This window comes from Strigops habroptila, chromosome 9 (assembly GCF_004027225.2).
Source record: "Strigops habroptila isolate Jane chromosome 9, bStrHab1.2.pri, whole genome shotgun sequence".
NCBI lineage: Eukaryota > Metazoa > Chordata > Aves > Psittaciformes > Psittacidae > Strigops > Strigops habroptila.
In genome coordinates this window covers 27,906,688-27,925,128 of record NC_044285.2, presented here as the reverse complement: position 1 = coordinate 27,925,128, position 18,441 = coordinate 27,906,688, and the positions used below count along the sequence as shown (strand labels likewise).

At 51.0% G+C, this 18,441-nt stretch overlaps 1 protein-coding gene and 1 long non-coding RNA gene across 6 annotated transcripts; both read left to right on the top strand.

The window, feature by feature from the left end:
• Positions 1–6,301: 6,301 nt before the first annotated feature.
• LOC115612777 lies at positions 6,302–6,924 on the top strand. Its single transcript, XR_003993148.1, has 2 exons — positions 6,302–6,688; positions 6,866–6,924. It is a non-coding gene; the product is annotated as an uncharacterized LOC115612777 (long non-coding RNA).
• A 3,655-nt stretch (positions 6,925–10,579) lies between these two features.
• On the top strand, positions 10,580–16,553 carry IGBP1 (immunoglobulin binding protein 1). 5 transcript variants are annotated; one of them, XM_030497487.1, is made up of 6 exons: positions 10,580–10,971; positions 11,107–11,415; positions 13,537–13,732; positions 14,625–14,710; positions 15,726–15,838; positions 16,101–16,553. In XM_030497487.1, exons 1-6 carry the CDS (start codon positions 10,595–10,597, stop codon positions 16,244–16,246), a joined length of 1,227 nt encoding a protein of 408 aa, XP_030353347.1. In that variant the 5' UTR covers positions 10,580–10,594; the 3' UTR covers positions 16,247–16,553. The 5 variants fall into 5 exon arrangements, with proteins under 5 accessions (XP_030353347.1, XP_030353349.1, XP_030353351.1 ...); XM_030497489.1 differs by having other exon boundaries at positions 10,769–10,971; positions 16,098–16,553; XM_030497491.1 differs by having other exon boundaries at positions 10,769–10,971; positions 15,726–15,826; positions 16,098–16,552.
• Positions 16,554–18,441: the final 1,888 nt, after the last annotated feature.

The window sequence follows — 18,441 nt, the reverse complement described above, 5'->3', positions numbered from 1 at the left end:
GGCTGTGAACTCCACAGAGCATTGCAAAACTAGCTGGTGAGAAAAAAACAGGGGAAGGATCTTGTGGAGTGAGAGATTCAGCCAGGAGGGTGGGAAATGTGATTTGCATTTGGTAACTACAAACACACATAGCCTGGGGTAGAGGAGAGGAGGCACAATAGCTAGGAATGCCCTGGGGAAATGTGATCCCCTCCTAGAGAGGTCCCATTTGAGTTTCTGCCTGGGAAAAGGCAGGGTCAAGTGCTGAATATGCAGAGTCCTCTCCTCCTCTTGCCTCTTGCATCTCTGCTGCAAGCCCAACAGGGAAGAGCTGGGAAAGGACTGGAGGGGTCAATCAGCAGCAAGGACCTTGGGATCTCTTTGTGTCCTGCGGGAAATCGGAAAGTGCTGTGATTAGTCGGAGGGTGCAAAGGGTCAGGCTGGCAGGAAGGACGATGGTGGGGAGGTGACAGTTAAGTGACAATGCTCTGAGTGGGAGGTGGTGTAATCTGGGCCCACACCTGGATTTTGCAGGACTGTGAGATATGCTGAGCTGGAAGAGCCTCCCAGGGACCCAGAGCCAGGGCAAGGAGTTGGCATTAGACAATGGATCCGGAGGGAACAAGCCCTGCGTTTGGCCCCAGAGGTTTAGGGGATCCATCTGACTGGATGCATTTTCTCCCTCTAACCCTGCTTGGACAGAAAAGGCAGCAGGAAGGTACCAGGGGAGCATGGAGTCCTTCCCCCAGCCTGGGCTAGCACAAGCACCCTCTGAGGTAGCAAGATGGGAAAACCTGGTCCCTGATATCACCCCTCCAGCACCAGTCAGTGCAACACTATGCCAGAGAAATTGGTGCAAGGCGGCTTTTCTCCAACCTTCTGCACCTTTGCTTCCACCCCAAACATCTCCAGTTCTGGCAGATAGCCCTTCAGGATCCAAATAAACCTGGGCAAGGACAGTAGCAGTGTCCCTGAAACCGAGAGCATCTCTGTAACAGTTGTGGCTTTGCAGCCCTTCAGACACTTTCTCGCATGCTGCTTTTGCCCTGCTTTCACAATCAGACCTCTCCAGACTGTGGAAGGCTGCTGTCATTACCCCCTCCTTCACCAGCCCTCACAGGCCCCACTGCTAATGTGACGCACCTACCTCTTTGACTTTCCTGTCATTAGCCATTTTTCCCAACGTCTCGTGGCTTTTTGTTTCTCTGTCTCTCTGGAAATGAGACTCCCCAGAGTCTCCATGGCCATGGCAGAAGTCTCTCGCTGTCGCAGTGAGCTGACATGGGAGAGATGCCCCTGAAATGGCTTGTGCATATAAGAAAACCATCCCTGTATATGAAATATGGTGAGAACCAAGCAACGGGTTTGCTCTGAAAAGACTCCTCTCAGCTATTGCTTCTAATTTGGGTTTGAAAGGAGTAACGCTGGTATGAATGTGATCATTCCCTGCTGGTTACGCTTGTGCAGACAATGAAGTCTGGAGAAAGGTGAGTGATTTTCATGGACTCTCTTGACTCTGCTGCTAAAGAGCAAAGTTTGCTGCTGTTTTCTCTCCCCCCCCCCCCCCCCCCCGCCCTTTTATTTCTTCAATCATTGAGGGATGCTGCATAACTTATTCCAGGAGGATAATCTAAGCAAGGGCAGCAAACTGCTGGTAATCAAGTAAGCATTTTGGACGAGGAATGACACTGTGTCCAAGAACTGTTCTGTGTGATATTTCTTCCCCACCACCTTGGATTGCAGCTCGGACCAGACCATGGGTCAGGACCTCCACCTGCTTTTTGCCTGGGCCCTTCACAAAGGAAGCTGAGCCAAAACAAGGAGGAGGCGTGAGATGGGGCTACTGCCTGAGGGCTCAGCTCTTGATCAGCATCTGTACTGCTGTAAATATATGGAGGATGTTGCTTTGACCTTTGATATGCTTGGTGCCTACACTTACACAAGACACAAACATGAGTAAATGTTTATATGTAAGGAAAACCCCTTGCATCTCTGTTCTCCTTTATCTCTGGGGTGTTCAGCAACATCATGATGCCCCAAGGATGACAAATAATAATAGGGATTGTCCTTATAGGGATCTTCAGCTGAGGGACAGGGACAAATCAACACAGGTGAGTAACAGCCATAAGACCAGAAGGGGAACTATGCTGCTGATTGAGGGCCTTTGGGCATAGTTTGAAGGACAGTTGCAACAATGGCTGTGTAGGAAGCAGACCTCCATCCCTTCTCCTAAGCTGGCCAGGCTGGCATGCCTTCCACCTCTGAACCCTGTATTTCAGCAAGTTGCTCGATCAGAGTGGAGGAATCCCACGGTGCCAAGGTGCCGTGGCCACCTTGCTGAATCACTCAGTAGTAGCATCTTCCCTTTGTGCACTCCTGGAGACGCTGCCTGCAAGGTCCATCAGAAGGTGAGTTAAAGCAGGGCAGGAGGGGCAGAACAGTCTCCTCTCCAGGAAAGAAACTGACATGGGACCATGAGCCACCCTGGATCTGCCATCCAAGTGGGCTTTCCCAGAAGCATCCTCCCATTCGCCTGGAGCTGGGGCCCTACAGATTTTAAGGACTTTATCATCTTGCATATATGTCAGCTGTGACCACTGTCCACGTGCTGTGTGGTGGAGTAAGGCATTTCTAGGCATGCTTCAGTCTGGCTGGAGTAGCACTTGTGTGCTGTAGGACAACATGCAGGAGCTCTAACACCTTTCAGGAAGACTGATGTACATCTAACATGCTGGAACTCTTGAGAAGCACCAGACAGGCCTTCCGGATGTGCATGGCCAGATGTTCTACACATGTGCATCAAATGCAATACATCATGGTGGTAGGTTTCACTACCTGTATAATGGAAAGCACATAGGCACATTTCATACCTGGAGACAGAAGCATAAGCACTGTCCAGAAGGTAACGCTGATCCCGAGACATTGACTTCATGCCCAAAACCTACCTCACCGAGACATCCAGCAGACCTGCGGAGCTGGAGAGGCTGATCCCAGCTTGCCAACTCCTTGGGAACTCCCCCTTTCCACATGCAGTGGGACTAATCACAGCTACTATTCCTGTAGTCTCCAGCTTGAGGCTCATTGTGGTGTGAATAGGCACTTGCTGGGTAATTATGCCTTCCAAAGAACAATTTATTTTTCCCTTGTGTTGAGAACATTAACTCTGTAATTAGAAAGGGCAGCTCAAAAACCCATGTCCTGCCAGGTGCACCTCAGGCAGGAGGAGAACACCACAGCCGGGTATGTGCAGTTTGCTATGCTGGACATGAAGAGCAGGCTCCAAGTAAATCTGGTCACTAACCCTCACTGTCCTCAGGATCTCGAACACAATCTCATGATCGCTACAGCCAAGGCTGCCCTGGAGCGTCACATTCCCAACCAGCCCCTCCCTGTTGGTGAGCACGAGGTCCAGCATGGCACCTCTCCTTGTCGGCTCTTCTGTTACTTGCAAAAGGAAGTTGTCATCCACACAATCAAGGAACCTCCTGGATTGCTTCTGCCGGGCCATACCATCCCTCCAACAGATACCTGGATGGTTGAAGTCCCCCATGAGGACAAGGGCCTGCGAGCGTGAGGCTGCTCCTATCTGTCTGTAGAGTGCTTCATCCAGAGAGCTCTCCTGATCAGGCAGTCTGTAACAGTCCCCACAGTAATGTCCCCCATCACTATTCTCCCTTTGACCCTGACCCACAAGCTCTGTGTTGACTCATCACCTGCCCCCAGACAGTTCCATACTCTCCAGCCTATCACTGACATAAACAGCTACTCCCCCTCCCTGTGTGCCTGGCCTGCCTTTCCCAAAGAGCCCATAACCTTCCACTCCAACACTCCAATCATAGGAGCCATCCCACCATGTTTCTGTGATGCCAATAACACCATACCCCTGCAGCTGTGTGCACATCTCTTAATTCCTCTTGTTTATTCCCAGTACTACAGGTGTTTGTATAGAGGCATCTAAGCTGAGCTCCAAATGAAACCGACTCTTTGGCAGGAGCAGCTGAAATAGCTCTGCATCGCTCCAAGCATTTATTACAGGTGCTGACAACTGACTGGGAGTGTTGGGATGGATCGATGCCCCCCCCACACACACATCTAGTTTAAAGCTGCCTTGACCAGACTGGCAAGTCTCCTACCAAAGCAGCTCTTCCCCTTGTCAGGCCAGACCCACCAACCTCCAGTAGACCTGGCCTCCCAAACTGAGTCCCATGTTCTAAATAACCAAACCCCTGACTATGGCACCATCGTTCTAACCATTTATTAACCTGCCAAATCCTCCTGGCCTTTTCAAGGTCCTCCCCTTTGACCTGGAGGATTGATGACAAAACTGTCTGAGCCCCAGAGCCCCTAACTGCCTTTCCCAGGGCTCTGTACTCCTTTTAATGATTCCCAGGCTACTGCTGTCAGTATCACTGGCACTCACATGGGCCATGAGAAGTGGGTAATGGTCAGTGGGACCTACAAGACAAGGCAGCCTCTCAGGAACATCCCTGACCCGAGCCCCTGGTAGGCAACACACCTCCCTCAAGACTGGGTCAGGCCGACAGATGGGTATGTCTGTGCCCTTCAAAGTAGTGTCACCTACTACTATGACCTGCTGATTTTTCCTGGAGGCACTAGCAGTTATCCTCTTTACTGGTGCATCAGCTGGTTGTTCATTTGGTGCGGTGGGCATTTCCTCGTTAGGCCCCTGCAGAACCACGAAGCGGTTCTGCATGGGGACGTTGGAGTTTGAAGGAAGCCCCTTGCTTTTAATTGTCCTCTTCCTCCTTTTTTTTGTTGGGGTTTGGGTTTTTGGTTTTTGTTTTTTGTTGGTGGTTTTTGGTTTTTTTTTTGGGGGGGGTGTTTGGTTTTTTTGGTTTTTTTTATTTCTAGCTCCCAGGTTCCTGGATTAACATCTTCTTTTTCTGTATGCACTATAGCGGATGCTTGTGGCCCTGCACAGTTTGGGCTGGAACAGTCAGTCTAGCTCCCCCTCAGCTTCCCTGACATCTTTAGACTACTGGCAGTGTCCCGCAGCTCAGCCCCTGCTGCAGGAAGGCCTCCACCAGGGCACCGAGTGCAGCCCTCGCCATTGTGCACCCTCGCCTCAAGGGACCAGTCGAGGCACTTTCTGCACCGCGAGCTCTGCGCCGCAGCCTCCCCTCCCACCGGCTCTGTCTGGTGCCGCCGCTGCCACCGGCGGGGCAGCCAGAGCAGAGCTCCCAGAGCGGGCCCTGGGGCGGGCGCTTCCCATGCCCCTGCCCGCCCTGCCCGCCGCGCCCGGGCTGCCCGCCCTGCCCGCCGCGCCTCTGGGGCGGGTTTCACCCACACGGGCTGCCCGCCCCAGCGGGGCTGCGGCTCCTGCGCCAGGCCTGGCGGGGGCTCCAGGCTGCCTCGGGGGCTCTCGCCGCTCAGAACGGAGACTCCTGCACGCGGTGTTTCCCCTCGCTCTGGTGTTGAAGGCTCGTTTCTGGAGATACCTCGGCAAAATAATATATATACAAAAATATATAAAAGAAAAAAATAAGCAAAATAAAATCTCTTTGCTGCCTAGTTCTTGCTGTGAAAATCCCTCGCTCTTCATCCCAGGCTCTTCCAGAGCAAATCTCTAAAGCTGGTTTCTAGCAACCAGAGCTGTTGGGGATGCAAGATGGGCAATGTCGGATGCGTTCACCTCGGCAGGGAGGTCTGTGTGCACAGCTGGGTGCTCCCTGACCTTTCCGCAGGCACATCCCGCTGTTCCTGAGCCTGCAGACTGAAGTGTTGGGGACATTTTTATGTGAAGTAGATCAGGTATTTTAAGGGCAATGTCTTGAAGTGCTGATACTTATACATAGTAGTAAAGATCCTATGTAACGCCTGAATTTGAGTTGACAGATGGAAGTGATGGCGTAGATGGGAGGAAAAGATTTTGGTGCTGCATGTAGTTATATAACTGTTGTGAGAAACAAAGCTCACTTGTTGATATGATTGAAAAAGGACAAAGTCATCGAAGCAAAACTATTTATTAATAAAAAGGAGTCAGCTGAGTCAGGTGTGTCACACCGGGGTGGCACACTCCTTTCAAAATAGACGAACTTCTTATACTCTCTCACAAGCGGTGGGTGTCTCCCTCCTCCTTCCCTTTGGCCGGGTGCTGGGGACTTACACTCTTCCTGACCACCTACCACGCCAAACCAACAGCAACAACTCCCCCACCTTCTCTTCTCACAAAACAACCACCACAAGCAACTTCTTACCTCTTACCCAAGCAACGATTCCCCGCAAGAGGGAACAACCACCCCCTTCTTACACAACTCCATGGCTGAAGCAGAATGTTATTTCGTTTGTCACACTGTGCATTTTCAAAGCCTTTCTTAAGCAGAGTGGAACTCTTCTGATTCCTGTAGTTTTCATTTGTCAAAAACCTTCTGTTGTCAATCAGATGAGGTGGGGAGATGGATCCCCACGGTGGCATTTTGCCTCTTGTTTATGCATCATTAGAGGTCATCAGGAAATGACAGCTGGTATCATCTGGTGCTGCCAGTGCTCCTCTTCCTCCTAACGGGTACATTCCTGTAAGTCTCTGTTTTATTTGTACAGGAGTCTTACTCAGTTGTTAAATGAGCAGGTCCTCCTTACACCAAGAAATTTGTCAAAGACATGAGGAGGCTTATGAACGTCTGGGACATGCGGACCCTGAGGAGCACTGGTCAGCAGCTGGCACCTCTGTGAAGAGCATTTAAACAGGGTGCACAAGTTTGAGCTGGATTGAAGCAGGAGTTGGCTCTCTGACTACATTTGATGGAACTTATACAAATAGGAAATTGTTTGTTTTAGAAAACACTGTATCTGGGCTGGGCTATAGAAAGGCAGTTTAGTTCTCTTTATTAGTTCTCTTGATTTAGTTCTCTTCTCTTTGAGACAGATATAAGCAGAAGAAGGACCTGGAGAACAGGTTGGCCTCTATGAAAAATTCTGTGGACAGCGGGCAAGCAGATGAGTAGCAGATACAGAAATTTTATATACTACAAACCCAGAAATGGATGAACACCAGCCTGGAAGAAATTGAAAGTGTTGACCAAGATATAGTCATATTGAGGAGCAGAGGTACAGCGAAACAGGTATGAGATCTCTCTTGAGCTGCAGGTCGATCACAGCACAAACAGATGGGATTTGTTTAAACTCTGAATGGGCAGTGTCTGATTTCTGAATTGGTCAATTCTCTTTGAGACATATAAGCAGAAGAAGGAACTGGAAAACAAGTCTGCTCCTATCTCAGCCAACATGCTGATTTTGGGTTGTTTTCCCAAGAAAACAAGGCTCGTGTGACACAAGAGGTAGCTTGCTTGCAGACGCAGCAGTGGCTGTGCCGGGTGGTCTCAGACACAGCGGACCTTTGGCCAAGAGCACTGCGTGGGCAGAACAGGCACCTTGGCTGGTTTTGGGGAGGAGGGATGGGGCTGTGCGTGGAGTTTGGATCCTGGCTCCTGGCCTGGGGCAGTTAATGGTTCACCAAGGTCGGCTGGAGGGCAGGGGGTGGTGGGAGGCACGGAGTGGCTGCGGCTGCTGGACTGTCCCTCGCTGGAGGCAAGGCTCCATGGGTTCAGCTGTGGGGACAGCCAGCCTCGGCCACCCTGCTCAGCGCATGGCCTCAGTCCTTGGCACTTGCTGGGGTTGGACACTGCCTCACGCCTCCCTGCTGCAGCAGCTGGGAAAGACACGAATTCTCTGTGGGCCTGAACACAGGAGGGCACAGGAAAGGTCCTGGCCTCTGGGGAGCTGGGCACGGTGTGGGATGTGCCGCTGCACTCTGCTCTGGTGCTGCACCCAAGCTCATGGACATGTTTGAGCCCAGGGGTGCCCAGCCTGCCCCCTGCCTGGCACAAGGCTGTTCTGAGAGCAGCCGGCATGGTCCAGAGCTCTCTGGCGATGAGCATCCCCCATCCCATCCCTCTTCACCCAACTGTTTCATCCTTTCCATCCCACCTCCCGCCTCACCACTGCACCCCAAATCCCTGGCAGCCACGGGTACCTCTGGGTTCACCCCCTGCCAGCCCAGCAGGGCAGCTTTGGTCCAGCCTGTGCTGCTCTGGGCTGGGTGCCGTGTCCCTCCCCACAGGCAGCTGCGCCAGCATCCAGGCCGCCTTGCGCACCCTGCTCGCAGCACCCTGGCCCTCAGCGGGATATCCAGGATATGGGCAGGGAGCCCTGGGGGGTTCCCCCGTCGCATCTGTGGGAAACCCGGGTCTGATGGCCTCTGTGCTCCCCAGGAGCAGGGGCAGTGCTCTGCCTGCACCCTGCCTGCTCCTCGGGACCCCACCACTCTGGGAGCTCTGCCGCAGCAGGGGGAGCTCTTGCACTGTCCCTTGCGCTGTCCCTTGCATGGTCCCACCACGCAGGGTCCCTGGCGGGTCCCTCAGAGGGTCCCCGAGCACTGCAGGGGCTGGCAGTCCCACAGCACCAGTGGTCCGTTCCGCTGCAGGGCTGTGCCCGGTGACCCGCCGCGCCATCGGGTACCTGCTGTCCAAGAACGGCACCGGCAACGCGGTGGCCGTCGTCATCGGTGGCGTGGCCGAGTCGCTCTCCTGCCGTCCCGGCGTCACCACACTCATCCTGAAGAACCGTAAGGGCTTCGTCCGCTTGGCCCTGCAGCACGGGTGGGTCAGGGGCACCGCCACTGTGGGAGTCTGGGGGTCCTGGCACCCCATCACCACTCACCATGTCCCCTCCACAGGGCCCACCTCGTCCCCTCCTTCTCCTTTGGGGAGAATGACCTCTTTCGCCAGGTGGTCTTTGAGGAGGAAAGCTGGATGAGGAGCATCCAGCAGCGCTTCCAAAAGATGATGGGCTTCGCTCCCTGTGTCTTCTACGGCCAGGGCCTCACCTCCATCCAGTCCCGGGGTCTCCTTCCCTATGCCAAACCCATCACCACTGTAGGTGAGAATCTCCCACCTACCACACTGAGACATCCAGCAGACCTGGGGAGCGGGAGAGGCTGATACCAGCTTGCCGACACCTTGGGAACTCCCCCTTTCCACATGCAGTGGGACTAATCACAGCTACTATTCCTGTAGTCTCCAGCTTGAGGCTCACTGTGGTGTGAATAGGCACTTGCTGGGTAATTATGCCTTCCAAAGAACAATTTATTTTTCCCTTGTGTTGAGAACATTAACTCTGTAATTAGAAAGGGCAGCTCAAAAACCCATGTCCTGCCAGGTGCACCTCAGGCAGGAGGAGAACACCACAGCCGGGTATGTGCAGTTTGCTATGCTGGACATGAAGAGCAGGCTCCAAGTAAATCTGGTCACTAACCCTTACTGATTTCATGCTCCCAAAGTATAAATGAAACCTATTCTTGAACAGTTGGGACAGCAGATAGAAACAGCGGGCTGATTAACTCTTCGCAAGGAGATTTGGGAGCTTCCAGCCTGCTAACCCACTTGGGTCTTAGAGGCAAAGCCTTCTGCAACTCAAAGGAAACCAGTTCTCACACGGATTTCCTATTCTCTTGGTCTGGCTTCCCTGGTGAGTCGGGGTAATGTGCTGCTCAAGGCCTGTCCTGTGCTGCCTCTGACAATCTGGGTCAAAACCACCTCCTCTCCCGCCACCCCCAGTTTTGAGGGCAGGAGGGGGCAGCTGAGCTACACCGCCCCGTCGTCAGCCCCTTTACAATTAGTTGGAAAGCAAGCCCATGAGCCCCTCTGAGAGGTGGAGGTCTCTGAGGAGAACACCCTAAGGAGATGTTTGCTAACAATTAAACATAGATATCCTACGGGAGGGTGATCTGTGAAGTGCTCAGAGAGCCTCTGAGTAACAGTAAGGCTAACACTTTGGAGCAGTTCACTCTAGGAGTCTCTTTTGCTCTGATCCTTACAAGTGCTGCTGAAATGTTGAATCTTTGTGGTTTCAGGGGGTGATGATGTGATTGTTTTACTGTAGCTTTTAACTAATACAGAATGACAGTCAACTCTTGACATAGCTCCCACTACCAGGGACAGGAGAGTGACAGCACTGGGGGTTACTCAGGGCGCACTGAGCGGGCACCCAAACCCACAGCTCTCCTCGTTCTTATGAGTGACTTTTTATTGAGCTCCCTCAGTAGGGATGACGAAAACAATGTCAACTCACTCATTCCTGGAGGCTGAGTGCTTCCAGCCAGCCCTGAATTACTATTACGTTTCTCACATCTAGGTCAAATTCCTGTGTTTCTAAGGGACCAATATCATGGAATCAATCACCGACTGGTCTGTGTTGGAAGGGACCTTAAAGCTCACCCAGTTCCAACCCCCTGCCACGGGCAGGGACACCTTCCACTAGAGCAGGTGGCTCCAAGCCCCTGTGTCCAGCCTGGCCTTGAACACTGCCAGGGATGGGGCAGCCACAGCTTCTCTGGGCACCCTGTGCCAGCGCCTCAGCACCCTCACAGGGAAGGGCTTCTTCCTAGCGTCTAAGCTAATTCTCCCCTCTGTCAGTTTATCTTTATTTGCTTATCAGTTCCTAAAACCCCAGCTTTAACCTTTGCCTGCCTTATTCCCTTTTAAATGTCGGAGCTATTGTAAGAAGGAGCTAAGCCAGCAGGACAGACTTGGGGACCCCGGGCGCAGCTGAGCCGCAGCTACCAAGATGGCGGCACCATCGCTGTGCCCTCACCAAGATGGCGGCACCTTCGCTCTACCCTCACAAGATGGCGGCACCTTCGCTCTACCCTCACAAGATGGCGGCACCTTCGCTCTACCCTCACAAGATGGCGGCACCTTCGCTCTACCCTCACAAGATGGCGGGCGGGGCGGGGCCGCTCGTAGCCGCCGGAAGCGGTTCTTCCGTAGCCCGTTCCCGGCCCAACATGGCGGAGGGTGCTGAGGAGGGGCAGCGGCTGGCTGAGCTGCTGGCGGCGGGCTGGCAGCTCTGGGAGGAGCTGGAGACCGGCACCGCGCCGTCCTCGGGGGCCCTGGCCGTGCAGGAGAAGGTGCGGCAGGGGCTGGACGTCCTGCAGCGGGCGAACTCCATGGTGGCGCAGCTGGACCTGTTCAGGTGAGCGGAGGGGAGGGATGGGGCTGGCCCCGGGAGCACCCAGCGAGGCCGGGCGAGGATACTCCATCCTTCTGGGCTTGGCCAGGCCCGGGTGGAGAGGGAACGAGATCGTGAGGCTCGTCTCTGCCCTTGCAGCGAGAACGAGGATCTGGAGGAGATCGCCTCGGCCGATCTGAAGTACCTGCTGCTGCCCGCCTTGCTGGGGGCCATGACGCTGAAGCAGGTGGACCTGAGCAAGAGGCTGGAGCACTTGGAGACCGCTCGGGCCCACTTCTGGAGCTTCCTCAAGCTCTGCAAGAGCTACGGGCTGGGCAGCTTCCACCTGCCCCCCGCCACCAGCCCCCCGGCAGAGGAGGGTGCCGGGAGCCCGCCGCGGAGGAGCCCTGCTGCTGCCCAGGCCAAACTGGTGGCCATGGCGTCGAGCAGGCAAGCCAAAATTGAGAGGTAGGTTCTTGTTTTGTGGCGTTTAAAGGCTTCTGGGAATCAGTTTAGGAGAAGGGGAGAGCCTCGGGCAGTGCAGGGTTGTACAGACAAGGACTGCCAGGAAAGAAGTGCTTTCCTTGATACCGGAATACACTTGATTGTGAAACATTCATTTTAAGATACGCACCACATATTATTTAATGACTGGGGAGGCGCGTTTATACGTTTGGTTTCTGGTCTTTGAAGAACTGCATGAAAGCTCTTTCGGCTAGTGCTTTAATTGCTGCTAAGAGCATAAACCCACCCATGTTGGAAGTTACCTACCCATGGGCTTATTACACCTTTAAAAAAGAGGTGGTTGATGTCTCTTTGTTATGCTTTAGCTGGGAATTTTGAAAGTTGTTGCGTATTGTGGTAGCACTGCAAGGCCCAGGCTGGGCTGAAGAGCTGTTTAAATTGCATGGATACAAAAATATGATTTATATTCTAGATATTAACCTAACTGAGGTGGGTTTGGGATACTAGAACACGTCAGGACCTTTGGGATCAGCGCAGCAAAGCCTTTTCAGAGCTGAGTATCTCCTCCCAAGCGAGCTTTGCTGGCGCTGCAGGTAGGGCTTTGGTTACATGTGAAGTCCCCTCTTGCTGTGGGCTGGTGCTTGCATGTACCGTGACTCCGTCCACTGGAAGACAAAAGGGAGGTGCCTGCATTGTGAGTTCTGTCACAAGCAGGTTAGTACTTGATCAGCGTGAGGCACCTTGCAGTTATATTTGTTTTCAGTAGAACACATGGCCTGCATGAAAAACATTTTCCTGAGCAGGCTGTATCATCGCTTTGGTTTGCTTTGCAGCAGGATGGGCTGGGCCAGTTAGGATGTATTTTTCAGGCTCCTTGTGGAGCGCTTGCGGATGGGTTTGGTTTTTAGAAGAACTCTTGTATGCTCCTTGTTCTTTCAGCTCCTGTTGGTTTCTAATCCTTGGTTATTACTGTTCGTTCTTCAGGTGGCAATGTAGCTGAAGGATTTAGCCTGGAAGTGGTTTATGTAGGCAGTTCCACCCTTTCATTCCTGAAAAGGTCAAAAAAATCCAGAAAGTCAGAAAGATTTGAAAAACCAACCTGCACACACAAAAACACCCCAGACAGAAATTGAAGAGTGTTTTAATCTACATTATAAGCTCAGTCTTTCTGTCCTGTAGAAGCAACTCGATATAGCTATCGCATTGGTTTTAGAAGGTTATTAACTCATCCTTCGCTGGCTCCTTTGCTGTTTTCTCTAGGAGACAAACATTGCCAGGCTTGCAGAATTGTACCTGGGAGGTTTAATTTTCAAGGTTTGCTCAACTTTTAGAAGACAAATTGTCAGAGGCACCCCTACATTTAAGCTCTTTTAAAGCTGGTTCTTACAGACAGAAGCTACTTAAATTGCAGCAGTAACCCATCACAGCCTTCCTTTTTGTATACGATTTTACTTTTAAATATATAAAGTCATGTTAAACCTCTTACACAGAGTAGTAAAGATCCTGTGTAATGTCTGAATTTGAGTTGACAGATGGAAGTGATACCATAGATGGGAGGAAAAGATTTTGGTGCTGCACATAGGTATACAGCTGTGCATTTCAAAGCCTTTCTTAAGCAGATTGGAACTCTTCTGATTCCTGTAGTTTTCATTTGTCAAAAACCTTCTGTTGTCAATCAGATGAGGTGGGGAGATGGATCCCCACGGTGGCGTTTTGCCTCTTGTTTATGCATCATTAGAGGTCATCAGGAAATGACAGCTGGTATCATCTGGTGCTGCCAGTGCTCCTCTTCCTCCTGACAGGTACATTCCTGTAAGTCTCTGTTTTATTTGTACAGGAGTCTTACTCAGTTGTTAAATGAGCAGGTCCTCCTTACACCAAGAAATTTGTCAAAGACATGAGGAGGTTTATGAATGTCTGGGACATGCGGACCCTGAGGAGCACTGGTCAGCAGCTGGCACCTCTGTGAAGAGCATTTAAATAGGGTGCACAAGTTTGAGTTGGATTGAGGCAGGAGTTGGCTCTCTGACTACATTTGATTGAATTTCTAGAAGTAGGACACTGTATCTGGGCTGGGCTATAGAAAGGTAATTGAATGATTTAGTTCTCTTCTCTTTGAGACAGATATAAGCAGAAGAAGGAGCTGGAGAACAGGTTGGCCTCTATGAAAAATTCTGTGGACAGCGGGCAAGCAGATGAGGAGCAGATACGGAAATTTTATATACTACAAACCCAGAAATGGATCAACACCAGCCTGGAGGAAATTGAAAGTGTTGACCAAGAAATAGTCATATTGAGGAGCAGAGGTACAGCGAAACAGGTATGAGATCTCTCTTGAGCTGCAGGTTGGTCACAGCACAAACAGATGGGATTTGGTTTAACTCTGAATGGGCAGTGTCTGATTTCTGAATTGGTCACTGTCAACTCCTACCCCATGTTCTAGACAGTCATGGTTTGCAAAGTGCTAGAGCACGGAGTATCGGAGCTGAACCAGTCTACATGCAAAGGCTTTTCTCCCCTTTGCTGGCTTCTGCCAGACCCTTAACCCTAAAGAAGTAACTATATTTGTAAATTAAAAGAGATCCATGTGATTTCTTTCAGACGTACACTTCTGGTGTACAAGCTGTTCAGGTGTTACAGAAAGAAATTCCCGTTCTGAATGATGAAAGCTTCTCATAGACCTGCAATTCCTGTGTAGAATAGTTGTCCTGGGCTTTGTTACTCACTTAGAACGTCTGTCTAGAAATTAAAAATCATGATGTGTTGACATAGGCCATAATCCAGCTTGGTTGGCACAGCTGGTTTGTGCAGTTCATTACTGGTGTGCAGAACTCTGCGCCTCTGTGGTGCCCTGGGTGATATCATTAGGAATGATGAGCTCTACTTGCTTCAGAATGTATAGTGTTTGATCCCTGGGAAGAATAAGCTGTATTTCATGCTTTGGTCTGAGCTGATCTGGTTTAGCTCTGTCAGCTTTCCGTTTTGATCAGAGTGGGTGTAACAAAGGCACAAAGAGAAGTGATTTGTAGCAGCTCACAGATGGAGCTCATGATTTAAACAGGATTAAGGCCTGAATTGTCCATCTTGGGATGTTGCTCTGACAGCAGAGGCGTTTCTCTTCTACAAGACCTTTAATAACTTGTTTGGGGTGGAAAGTGGAGAAAGGGATTCTCATCTACATGATTATCTTTGACTATTGTTTGCATCTTCAGTCTTCAGCACCACCACACGGTACTCCTCGGCAAGTCAGACCTCCATTGAAACCTTTCATTCTCACCCGGGACGCTCTGCAGAATGAGTATGTTGGTTTCTGATTATTTAGAGGCAGTATGAGGCAGTGCTCTGTCCTCGTGTCAAGACTCAGATACTCTTTGAAATGCAGAAAACCAGTTGTTACTTTCAGGCTTTGCATCTGGGCAGGGGGTGAGGGGAACATCTCGTGCATTTCTTGAACTTTTTCTGACTTCTGTTACCAGCATGCTGCAGTGTCTTGGCTAATGCCATTTCCTCCTGTTGGGATGGCAGAGGAGATCATATTTAGGGAATATTACTCTTTAGTTTATAGGCCCTGTGCTTGCTGGTTGCTAAGCTGTGGAGGTGCAATGCTTATCTGCCCGTCTAGCCTCTGTGGGACAGAAGAGGATTGCTCTTCACTCTTAAGATAAAGAGCCCAGTAGTGAAAAGCAAATGTGATCTCTTAATCTAATGTAAACTCTGGAATATTTCCGTGAATTCAAGTAAGTGATCTGGGGGGCTGGGAAGATGTGATGCCTACCAGAGAATCACCAGTCACGGTAATATGGTTTTCAACTGTAAGGCTTTCCCTAGCTTTACAGGTTATCCAGATCTTAAGGTTTCGTAGCACCATGAGATTCTTGTGAGGAATATGGCAGCTAAAGCACAAACTGGGATAGAAGCCAGATTTCTTGTCATGCTTTTGGCATTATTTGCCCTGAGCCTTCCATATATCTGTTTAGCCAAGCTGTGCCTCACTCAGTTCTTGTGGCCTCCTTGGCAAGCTGTACTGACTCCTTTGGGCTGGAGAAGTGATTTGTGGATAGAAGTGGATAGAACAATCCTCACCTCTCTAAACTAGCAGGGTGAACTCCCTAAATGCTGTTATGACTGGGTCACAGGCAAGCCTTGCTGAAGGGCCAGGCTGTAGAAAAATGTTCTCAAGCCCTCCTTGGTAACATGCCTTGTATTGTTAGTACAGATTGGATTAGAGAGGAGTTCTGTGCAGGGTTGTCTATGTTTCTGCTCGTTCGTAGCAATGTGAAGTGCCTCCTTTGACTGTCCACCTCTTCCTGTAGAGTGTTTGGTGCTGGTTATCCCAGCCTGCCTGTGATGACTGTGGATGACTGGTACGACCAGCGCAGAAAGCAAGGAGTGGTGCCTGGTCAGAGCACACCTCAGAGGACACCAGGTACGGAGCAGCAAAGCAAAGATTGGAATGGAGAACTTGGGAAGTCGCTCAGGGGGGAGGGTGAATGGGGACGTGTTCAGGGTGTAAAGTACCCCCTGACTGAGGAAGAGTAAGAGCTGACTTCATAAGGCTGTGAGAATAACTAGATTGCTTGGCTGCTCTTTCGGCAATTCCTGCTTTTTGTCCAGACTGGCTTTTGAGAGCTCGACTATGGATCTTCCACTGTCCTACAGCCACTCACTCCTGTTCTCGACTTCAGCAGGTCTAACTGATGAAGAGTTGCAGAAGCAGCAGCAGGAGAAAAAAGAGGAGGAGGATGACGAGGAAGCTCTTCAAAAAGCTCGGAACTGGGATGACTGGAAAGACACGCACCCAAGAGGCTATGGCAACCGGCATAACATGGGCTGATGCTCTTGCTGCAGAGGGAGCAGGGCCTGGAAATCTGTAAGAACAGCCAGTGTCTTGGCGATGTAGGAGTTAAAGACACTGTACATATGCAGAGGTATCTGTGGCTTCTCTGGGAGACAGAGAATTGGATGAGTAAACATGACTGCTTGTTTTGGTTTACCTTAAATGTCAGATGGAGTGCACTGGTCATGTACAGTGACACCACAGAGCTCCTGTCAGGTGGAGCTCTTTCTGAGGGGTCAGACTGCCTCTGTTCTCCCAGTCAGAGGAAGTCCTTGAAAGAAAAGTACATGAATTTGGAAACTGCTCTTTGTATTGTGGGTGGATGTATTTATTTTCTTTTTCCTCTATATCATAGATTCATAGAATAGTAAGGGCTGGAAAGGACCTTAAGATCATCTAGTTCCAACCCCCCTGCCATGGGCAGGGGTGCCGCACACTAAACCATGTCACACTAAACCAAGATTTTGCCAGGCACAGAGGTGAGACTGACTGGTCTGTAGTTCCCTGGGTCTTCCATTGTCCCCTTCTTGAAAATGGGGGTTATATTTCCCTTTTTCCAGTCGTCAGGAACTTCACCTGACTGGCCATGGTTTTTCAAGTATGATGGACAGTGGCTTAGCAACTTCATTCGCCAGCTCCTTCAGGACCCACGGATGGATTTCATCAGGTCCCATGGACTTGTGCACATTCAGGTTCTTAAGATGATCTCGAACCTGATCCTCTCCTACAGCGGGCCCAAGGTCTTCATTCTCACAGTCCTTGCATCTGCCTTCCAAGGCTTGCATGGTGTGGTCAGAGCATTTGCCAGTGGAGACTGAGGCAAAGAAGTCACTGAGAACCTCAGCCTTCTCCAAATCCAGGGTAGCCAGTTCTCTCGATAGCTACCAGAGAGGGCCCATGTTGTCCTTGGTCAGTGTTTTTTGTTTGCTACATACCTATAGAAGCTCTTCCTGTTATCTTTCACATCCTTTGCCAGATTTAATTCTAATGAGGCCTTAGCTTTCCTGATCTGATCCCTAGCTTCCCAGGCAGTGTCCTCGTATTCTTCCCAGGCCGCCTGTCCTCGCTTCCACCTTTTATAAGCTGCTTTTTTTCCTTCTCAGTTTCCTCAGCAGCTCCTCATGCATCCATGGAGGTCTCCTGGCCCTCCTGCCGCATTTTCTTCTAGTCTGGACGCAACACTCCTGAGCTTGGAGCAGGTGGTCTTGAACATCAACCAGCAGTCTCAGCCCCCCCTGACCTCTAGGACTATATCCCATGGAACCTTACTAAGCAGGTTCCTGAAGAGGCCAAAGTCTGCTCTCTTGAAGTCCAGGGCAGTGAGCTTGCTGCGTGCCCGTCTCACTGTCCTCAGGATCTCAAACTCGACCATCTCATGATCGCTACAGCCAAGGCTGCCCTGGAGCGTCACATTCCCAACCAGCCCCTCCCTGTTGGTGAGCACGAGGTCCAGCATGGCACCTCTCCTCGTCGGCTCTTTTGTTACTTGCAAAAGGAAGTTGTCTTCCACACAATCGAGGAACCTCCTGGATTGCTTGTGCCGGGCCATACCATCCCTCCCACAGATATCAGGATGGTTGAAGTCCCCCATGAGGACAAGGGCCTGCGAGCGTGAGGCTGCTCCTATCTGTCTGTAGAGCGCTTCATCCAGAGAGCTCTCCTGATCAGGCGGTCTGTAACAGTCCCCACAGTAATGTCCCCCATCACTATTCTCCCTTTGACCCTGACCCACAAGCTCTGTGTTGACTCATCACCTGCCCCCAGACAGTTCCATACTCTCCAGCCTATCACTGACATAAACAGCTACTCCCCCTCCCTGTCTGCCTGGCCTGTCTTTCCTAAAGAGCCTATAACCTTCCACTCTAACACTCCAATCATAGGAGCCATCCCACCATGTTTCTGTGATGCCAGTGATACCATATCCCTGTAGCTGTGTGCACATCTCTTAATTCCTCTTGTTTATTCCCAGTACTACAGGTGTTTGTATAGAGGCATCTGAGCCAAGCTCCAAATGAAGCCACCTCATTGGCAGGAGCAGCTGAAATAGCTCTGCATCGCTCCAAGCATTTATTACAGGTGCTGACAACTGACTGGGAGTGTTGGGATGGATCGATGCCCCCCCCACACACACATCTAGTTTAAAGCTGCCTTGACCAGACTGGCAAGTCTCCTACCAAAGCAGCTCTTCCCCT

Bases quoted from the DNA above. Each gene is read 5' to 3' on its own strand.
- IGBP1 (XM_030497487.1), top strand. From the start codon at position 10,595: ATGGCGGCACCTTCGCTCTACCCTCACAAGATGGCGGCACCTTCGCTC. The intron at 13,733-14,624 runs GTATGAGATCTC...TTGCATCTTCAG, and splicing joins GCAGAGGTACAGCGAAACAG to TCTTCAGCACCACCACACGG. The intron at 15,839-16,100 runs GTACGGAGCAGC...CGACTTCAGCAG, and splicing joins CACACCTCAGAGGACACCAG to GTCTAACTGATGAAGAGTTG.